This window comes from Oncorhynchus tshawytscha, linkage group LG17, assembly GCF_018296145.1.
Source record: "Oncorhynchus tshawytscha isolate Ot180627B linkage group LG17, Otsh_v2.0, whole genome shotgun sequence".
Lineage (NCBI taxonomy): Eukaryota > Metazoa > Chordata > Actinopteri > Salmoniformes > Salmonidae > Oncorhynchus > Oncorhynchus tshawytscha.
Genome location: NC_056445.1, coordinates 3,280,530 through 3,289,686, shown reverse-complemented (window position 1 = coordinate 3,289,686; position 9,157 = coordinate 3,280,530). Strand labels below are relative to the sequence as shown.

Below are 9,157 nucleotides of genomic sequence, written 5' to 3'. Positions count from 1 at the left end.
CCCTCAGGGACGCTCTCTTTCCTTGAAGAGAATGAGTTAGTGAGTTACCATGTGGTTGGCCTGAACAAGGCCGCCCGGGAGGACCTTTCCCGCCACAAACAGATGGTTCCTGTTCAGGTTGGAACCAAGCAGGGTCTAGGGAAGAGGGAAGAGTTAGGGTGAGACATCTTCCTCTAGGAGACAGAACAAGAAGTCACAGAGAGAAAAAGAAAAGTGGGTCCACTCACAGTGAAGGCCTGGCGCAGGGAGACGAGCCTCAGGGCGATGTCCTCCACTCTCTTGGTGGTAAGGTAGAGGCTGTGAAAGGGAGGGAATGGAGCATGTCAACCATTAGAGTCAATGGGGGATAACAGCATTATGACCACTATCCTTCAGCATCTGACAAGCCCAGACTACACAGACATTTAGAGGAACTCACTTTAGCAGAGGGAACCTCCCTCTCCTCAGGCAGCAGGTCCTCCTCCCAGCCTACGACAACAAAACAAGCATTCAAAATCAGTGACCCAGTTTGCAAACATTGCTAAGAAGATAGATAATGATTTCAGTGATTTTTGTAATGATGAGTTATCTGAAATTGAGATAAAACACTGTATTAAAAGCCTTAAAGACAATACATCCCCTGGAAATGATGGGTTAATAAGCAAGTTTTATAAAGCATTCAATGATAAATTGATTCCTTTCATTCTTGCTATGTTTCACGAATCAATAGAAAATGGGGAATTACCGGCTTCAACATCTGCAGTGTTTTACACAAATACAAATTGAAATTGACTTTAAAAGCCACATTGTCGGGTGTCTACAGCATCTATGCTAAAGGGTGTCATGGATTGAATTGCAGATTTTAGGTATTCCAAAACAACCACAGGTTCTCTTGGAGGGGAATAGTAATTGAAAACAAAAAGGAAAAATTATAAACACAAATAAGTTCTACGTGGCATAGGAAAATCCAAGTCCAGGCACTCATGTGGGTTTGAAAGTTAAAAAGCCAAAAGCAGGCAGATGTTTGGCCGGCAGGGATGTTCTTCTCCCATCGCCAACTAGTGACCTCCTGTGGTGGGCGGGGTGCAATGTACGGACACAGTCGCCAGGTGTATGGTGTTTCCTCCGACACATTGGTGCTTCCAGGTTAAGTGGGCATTGTGTCAAGAAGCAGTGCGGCTTGGCTGGGTTGTGTTTCGGAGGACGCACGTCTCTCGAACTTCGCCTCTCCAGAGTCCTTACGGGAGTTGCAGCGATGGGAAAAGATTGTCACTATCAATTGAATACCACAAAATTGGGGTAAAAATTACGAATGTAAATGAGTCCAGTTCAGTTTCCTTCCTTCTGTTTGGTGCCTAATGAAGACAACCCTACTTGATCACAATGGTCGGCCTGAGCCAAGCGCTGTGCAGATTCGCTAAGATTTTCATAATAACGAACGGTTAATACCCAGTTGTTATATTGTTGAGATGATTCGTAGATCAGGTAATGCGGTGCATTACTCAAACGACCCTCTTGCAAATTCTACCTAATGTATGTCTTATTTTTTCTCAGGTTGCCATCAATTGAGTACCGTTTTTAATCACAGACAGCAGAAATTGTTTGATATGTTACACGTTTAAGATGATATTAATATCTTTGTCCACAGGCATCATGGTCGCAATATCTTGAGAAATGTGGCCACCAATGGCGACTTTGCTAAAATGTGGGACAAATTCGCTCCGAGGAAAGAGAGAGAATCCTTGAGGGAGGTCATCTCAAAGGTTAACCTAAAAAAAGGTAGATTCTCTCTAGATTATTAGAAGTGTGACAAATGAGCTGATATGATTACAGAAATCCAATCCCACTGGGCACAGACATCAGTTCAATGTCTAATTTTGATATCAAATTTGGGAACTCAACCAAAATGTGAAATCAACCAAAAATGTTGGTTAAAAGGTGGGTGAAAAAAATCCAATTGTGTTTTCTCTGGTGATTCACCGTCATCACATAGATTTTTTTGTGGTTGAAATGAGGTGGAAACAACGTTTATTCAACCAGTTTTGGCCCAATGGGATGAATTTAATATACTGTAAGATTATATCTTTCTGTCTTTTCTCTTTTTCAACAGGAATATCTGAATATTTCCCAACTTGACTATTATCCCCTCCAGTCCCCAAACTCCAATATTTTAGTTCATTCTAAGAAATTTGACAATATCATCCAAACCCTCATGTAAATGTATCTTTAAACTGCATTGACTCCTTGTTCATGAATTAAAATTTCTGAAATGAGGCATTTATGAAAAAAATATCTATTACAAATACGTTACTTATTGCATGTGACAAAGAGCACTGTTTCCACCCGGTTTCAAACCGGGGAACGTTCGCGTGTTAAGCGTACTGAATTTTACAAATATTCATTGCATGAATTAAAATGTCTAAAATTAGGCATTTATGGAAATAAGTCTCTTTTACAACTACGGTAATTATTGCATGTGAAAAAGAGCACTGTTTCCACCCGGGGACCTTTAGCATGTTAAGCGAACGTCATAACCACTACACTACAGAAACTTCTGCAAGAACTATCAGCAAGGAGTAAATCCGAATTTTATAGATATTCATTGCATGAATAAACATTTCTAAAATGAGGCATTCATGAAAAATCTCTCTATTACAACAGCGGTAATTATTGCATTTGACAAAGAGCACTGTTTCCACCTGGTTTCGAACCGGGGACCTTTCGCGTGTTAAGCGAACGTGATAACCACTACACGATAGAAACTTCTGCAAGAACTATCAGCAAGGAGTAAACTGAATTTTACAGATATTCATTGCATAAATTCAAATTTCCAAAGGAAGGCATTTTTGACAAGAAGATTTCTCTGTTCCAAATATGGTAATTATTGTATGTGTCAAAGAGTCCTGTTTCCACCCAGGATGAAACCGGGGACCTTTCGCGTGTAAAGCGTACGTGATAATCACTACACTACAGAAACTGCTGCTAGAACTATCAGCAAGGAGTAAACCAAATTTTAGGGTCCAATTAGCCTTGAGTAAAGGTTATCTCACTGTGAAACAGGCAAATCAAGTGTGGAAAAATGTATTAGCCCTGGGCTAAAGCCATTTGTGTCCCTTCCCTTCCTACTGTTTTTCTATCACTCTACCTAGCTTCACCTCCCTGTCTAATTTACATTAGTGTGAGTACATGAGAGGGACTGACCTGAGCCGGTGGCAGCCTTTGGCAGGCTAAGGAACCTTATAGGCCGAGGCTGTTTGCTCCTGGGCTTGGTAGGAGGGGGAGCAGGCCTGGGTGGGCTGTCAAGCGACTTGACCGGGGTCCCAACATCCAAGTAGTCACGGAGCTCCGCAGGGGTGTTCATATCCACTGAGCTCAGGCTTCCCAGAGAGCTGGTGGCTATTTCCCCCGTGGACATGGCCGAGCCCAAACTTCTCCTGCCCATGGCCTTCACCTCATGTACCACCTTTGGTGTAGACCAGAAAAGAATGCTCCCATCATAGAAATACATATAGAACTAGTATATACATAAACTAATACACAGAGAGATCCTGTATTCTAGGATCTATTCTATCATGCTGTCAAAAAGAGAGTATCCTTTCTAACCTGTACCCCCGCACACTGACTCGGTACCGATACCCCCTGTATTTAGCCTCGTTATTGTTATGTCATTGTGTTACTTTAATTATTATTATTTTTTACTTTAGTTTATTTGGTAAATATTTTCTTAACTCTTCTTGAACTGCACTGTTGGTTTCACGGTAAGGTCTACACTTGTTGTGTTCGGCACATGTGACAAATAAAGTTTGATTTGATTTTAAGACATGGAACCACTATCTGTTTTGGCAATTTATCAGTCCAAGTATAATTCTGAACTGCAAATTTTCACATTTACAATAAATTCGAAGTCCATCCTACCTTCCAGGCCTCCTCCTTCAGGTGAGGCTCGATGTCCCTCACCTCCTCCATCAGGTCAATGGGTCCGTTGTTGTCAGCACAGCCCTGGTCCGACTGGACTTTCAGGGCTTTGACTCCCCGCCTGCCCTTCTTCTTCTTGCCCCTCTTGGAGGGAGCTCCAGTGGGAGGGACGGGAACAGGCCACACGCTACTGCTGCTGAATGACTTATTTACCTGGATGGACTCCAGAGAGTGAGATCCGGGTCGAACTTGGGCTCCGTCCACCCCCACCACATTCTTCAGTGGGGCCAGAGCTATGTGTTCAAGCCTTCGTGGCAAAGGCCTCGGTGGAGCTTTCGGCCGTGGAATGCACTGAATAGAGGGGACGAAGTGGTGCGCGAAGGTGCTGCCAACCCCGATGAGAGCAGTCCGGACATAATTCTCATGGATAGCACTTATCTTTCTTTGCTTTGCTTCCATGGCCTCTCTCTCAGCTCTCTGCATCTGCAGAAGTCTGGCATCACTGATGAAGCCACGATGGCCCTCTGGGATTGGGTAGCTCTCCTGATAGCCCTGGATCACAATGGTACAGTATGAAATGTATAGCAGAAGTGAAGTAGGCAAAATAGTTTCTACAGTGTGTCATAAAAAACTTTTAAGCTAAAGATTTTATGGATGTAGGCCTACTGTATGTCTATGAAACCACAAAATAAACAGTGATATTTTTGGAAAAACGTTTGAAAAACTGATGAGCCTTACAAAACTTGAAAACTTGTCCTGGTCATCCTGTTGGTTTAAAGCCATGTTTTGCTTCCTCAGGTTTTCGATGACGCTCTTCATCTGTGAGTTCTCCTTCTGGAGTTTGTCAAACTCACTTGATTTTTCGATAAGCCATTGATGATAAATATTAACACTCTCAAAATAAGAACTTAACCTATCTCTGTGAGATCTTCTCCTTTTGCTTGTCAGATGGAACCAGCAATTATATCATGGCAAGGCTTCCGTTACATTGTCATAATGGGGTCTGTTGACAGTGCTGAGCACATCAGCACATGGTGAACATAAATGAAAGCTTTTTGATTCCCATATAGAATCATGAATGTGGTGAATTTGTAAATACTATATATATATATATATATATAAACTCAGCAAAAAAATAAACGTCCCTTTTTAAAACTGGACAGTATTGAGAGCAGACTCTGATTGAACCACTAAAAAAATGGATCATACTGTAGTCTGTATCTGGTTTTAACTACATGAATTCTCAAGCAACTCAATGTTATTGTTGAAACCCATCTCAAAGCTGCCGTCTATGAGTCCGATGAGAGAGCTGGACAGGTCAAAGTTAGTGAGTGATGGCACTCTTCATGTAGGTCCCTGACAGAGCTTTGGTGAAGGAGGTGAACGACAGGGCCTCAATGAACTGCTGACAAACACAAGAGAGAGAACATTACTGTGTGTTTGTCCGTGTGTATGTGCATGTGTGGATGAGTGTGCAGACAGAGTACATGTGTAGCTGAGGTGGCCTGCAATAATAAAAACAAGTTTACACAAGTTTACAAATGTTTTTTTCTCTTGTTCAATTGTCTATTTTCTTGTTAGTACTTTGAAAATATTCACATCAAACAAGTGCACACTTTAAATTACACAACATAAATGCACTTTACCGAAAGCAGAATTAAAAAATGTTCCACAAATAACCCTGTCTTAGTGTACGGTTTCACATGAAAACCACAATGTATTTCACATTCATACAATAGAAACACCTATATATGAAACCATAAATAACTGAATGTTTTTCTGTATACCGCTACCTCTACAGAAAAGTGACAACAATACATTCAGCTTTAAGATAGTGGCACCTCCAGAAAATCGTCTCTCTCTCACTGTATGCACTAAAAGTCCACCAGACTGAGCGTGGTCGGCCTGTTTACCAGCTAGTGAGCACAATTTTACAAAAAACAACCAATAACATGTAAAACCAACTCAGAAATCCCTTACAAATGGATTCTTGATAAAACATCTCCTAGACAAAATCCAGTACAAGTAAACTACTCAGTAAACATAGCCTCTGTGACTCATAAATGTTTGTTTTTTTACCTCAGCTAGCATCAAGCTAACATATACTCTCACTCAATGTAAATCACCTTCTTCTCTCACTCAGTTCGACACAAAGCCAAAACAAAACCTTTCCTAATGTGATAATATCTGGACAACGTTGTTAAATAGCATGTTATTACATATTGTGTATATATTTGAACGTTTGAAGTGCTGTTACGTACCTGTAATAGTAAAAGAACAGAGACAGTTTACCTCTGTAAAGTTCTGGTCCTTATTCTGCAGAATGGTGAGCTCTTGGCCAGAACTTGCTGTTTCTCCTGCTACAACAGTGCAAAAGCGCCATCTATTGGCCTGATGGACTGCTAACGCTAAAGTATGTAGAAAATACATTTTAGATTCATTAAGACAAATGTGTGTCTGTTTTTAGTGACTTTGTTTTCAACCCATTACACATGCACAATCATACATGTGTATTTTAAAGCATTATTAAGATCCTTGAGTGTGGAACTGCAGGGCGTTTAGGCAAAAACCACATGAATTTCACATGTGAACACGGGAAGTGTTCCAAAAACATGTTTTAATGTAATCTTATGTGAGGATAATGTGATAACATGTAAAGCAACATGTGATTACATTAAACTACACATGTGAAAATGTGATCACGTTGTGTTCCAAAATTAAATTTGTGCTCACATAAAATGTAAGTTGGAATCATGTGGTTTTTCTGTAAGGGCAGGAATATAAGATGCATTTTGATGTTATGGTTGATGTTACATGATCTTGAAAATGCAATGTTCTTTGATGTTCTTCCATGTTCCTTTCCATGTATATTCCATTTTACTTTCCCCCAGTCCTTTTCACTTTTCTTGGCAAAACAAGCTCTGTCTCCGTCAAGACTTATTCAGCTTCTGATGGATTTTAAACCATTCAACAAATAGTTTTATAATGAAGAGTAGACCTAACTAAACACCCTGGATTCTTTACACACACACATTGAAGGGCAAAAATCTCAAATTTGGACTAATCAGACCAAAGGACAGATTTCCACCAGTCTAAGGTCCATTGCTCGTGTTTCTTGGCCCAAGCAAGTCTCTTCTTATAATTGGTGTCCGTGCTTTAGTAGTGGTTTCAATGGAGCAATTCGACCATGAAGGCCTGATTCATGCAGTCACCTCTGTACAGTGTATGTTGAGATGTGTGTTTCTTGAACTCTGTGAAGCATTTATTTGGGCTCCAATCTGAGGTGCAGTTAACTCTACTGAACTTATCCTCTGCGGCAGAGGCTACTCTGGGTCTTCCTCATGAGAGCCAGTTTCATCATAGCGCTTCATGGTTTTTGCGACTACACTAGAAGAAACTTTCAAAGTTCTTGACATTTTCCGTATTGACTGACATTCATGTCTTAAGTAACGATGGACTGTTGTTTCTCTTTGCTTATTTGAGCTGTTCTTGGCATAATATGGACTTGGTCTTTTACCAAATAGGGCTATCTTCTGTAAACCATCCCTACCTTGTCACAACACAACCTATTTGCTCAAACGCTTTAAGAAGGAAAGAAATTCCACAAATTAACTTTTAAGAAGGTACACCTGTTAATTGAAATGCATTCCAGGTGACTACCTCATGAAAAGGTTGGAGAGAATGCCAAGAGGCCTCCCAGGCGGTGCAGTGGTTAAGGGTGCTGTACTGCAGCGCCAGCTGTGCCATCAGAGTCCCTGGGTTTGTGCCCAGGCTCTGTCGTAACCGGGATGATGGACTGTACCATAATTGAAATATATTGTGATATTGCAAATATGGTACAATCCAGGGGTGCAAAGCTCTTGGAGACTTACCCAGAAAGACTCACAGCTTTTTAATCGCTGCCAAAGGTGATTCTAACATGTATTGTGAATACTGTAAATTAGATATTTCTGTATTTCATTTAATACATTTGAGAAAAAATATTCTGGTATAAACAAAGCAATGGCTTCTGCAAAGCACATATACATTGTCCAATCAACATCCACACATTGATTTCATTCTTCAGGTCTTTATTCAAACACAAACACACTTGGAATAAAATGCTCTATTTCAGTGTTTTGTTGCAGGTTGTGCAATGTTCAAAAAGTGTGAGAGATTAGCATCAATGTGTGTGGGGTCAAGTTTGACTTGTCGTACATATGCAAATAGCCGAGATTGTATATTTCAGGACCATGGACAAGTTTAGCGATGTTCGTACATATGCAACATAGCGATTGTATATAGGACCATGGACAGCGGCCAGCGATATCTGTCATCCAGCACCACATGACAGTAGACAGCGGCCATCTCATGTGAAGTTGGCACTGGGGAAATCCCATGTAATGAGAAACGAGGTCAAGGAGGAAAAAAGACTGAAGGAGAAGACTCCCACAGGAACTCTATGCTAAACTGTTCTGCCACATTCATTTCAAATGTTACATCTTTCAATTTGTAAATAATAGGGAACACATCTGCAAATAATTGAAACTGACTACTCAAACTACACTGTACAGCTTTAGTGTGTCTGTGCATTATTTATTTTATTTAACCAGGAAGGGCTCATTGAGATTTAAAATCTCTTTTTCAAGAGCATCCTGGCCAAGATAGGCAGCACCAAGTCTTTACAAAAATTACAGACAAACAACATGAAAAACTACAAGTAAGTAAGTAAAAGTAAAAACCATAGAATTCACAAGAGTAAAACAAAATCAAAAACAGCTAATTAAAAACATTGACAGGTCAGGGAATCAGTCTCAAGATCATTCATCAGTGATTTAAAAATACCAATCGGGACAAGTTCTTCCAGTTTAAAAGTATTTTGTAAAAGGCATTCCAAGACGATGGCGCAGAGCACATAAAAGCCCTTTTACCAAATTCAGTTTGGACATTTGGAACAGTCAGCAGGATAAAGTCCAGCGAACGAAGAGAGTACCCACCACATTTCTGAACAATAAAAATGCCAAAATAAAAAGGTAGTAAATCCAAAATGGCTTTGTAAATAAAAGTATACCAGTGACTGTGCCTATGAGTTACTAGAGAAGGCCAGCCAACCCTGGTATACAAAGTGCAGTGGTGCGTAAGGGATTTGCAGTTTAAAATAAATCTCACAGTGCCATGGTAAAGGGTGTCAATTGATCTCAAACACTGAGCGGAAGCATTCATATATAAAATATCCCCATAGTCTAGTAAAGGCATAAATGTAGCTGGTACTAGCCTCCTTCTG

At 40.4% G+C, this 9,157-nt stretch overlaps 1 protein-coding gene and 1 non-coding gene across 2 annotated transcripts; both read right to left on the bottom strand.

The window, feature by feature from the left end:
- Nucleotides 1-2,669: 2,669 nt before the first annotated feature.
- On the bottom strand, nucleotides 2,670-2,742 carry trnav-aac. The gene has a single exon. It is a non-coding gene; the product is annotated as a tRNA-Val (tRNA).
- A 385-nt stretch (nucleotides 2,743-3,127) lies between these two features.
- Nucleotides 3,128-4,750, bottom strand: LOC112237967. Its single transcript, XM_042300025.1, has 3 exons — nucleotides 4,633-4,750; nucleotides 3,895-4,446; nucleotides 3,128-3,442 (listed from the first exon to the last, which is right to left on the bottom strand). The coding sequence occupies exons 1-3, from the start codon at nucleotides 4,711-4,713 to the stop codon at nucleotides 3,143-3,145; spliced, it is 933 nt and encodes a 310-aa protein (XP_042155959.1). The 5' UTR covers nucleotides 4,714-4,750; the 3' UTR covers nucleotides 3,128-3,142.
- Nucleotides 4,751-9,157: the final 4,407 nt, after the last annotated feature.

Bases quoted from the DNA above. Each gene is read 5' to 3' on its own strand.
- LOC112237967 (XM_042300025.1), bottom strand. From the start codon at position 4,713: ATGAAGAGCGTCATCGAAAACCTGAGGAAGCAAAACATGGCTTTAAAC. The intron at 4,447-4,632 runs GTAAGGCTCATC...ATTGTGATCCAG, and splicing joins AGGACAAGTTTTCAAGTTTT to GGCTATCAGGAGAGCTACCC. The intron at 3,443-3,894 runs GTAGGATGGACT...TCTACACCAAAG, and splicing joins TGAAGGAGGAGGCCTGGAAG to GTGGTACATGAGGTGAAGGC.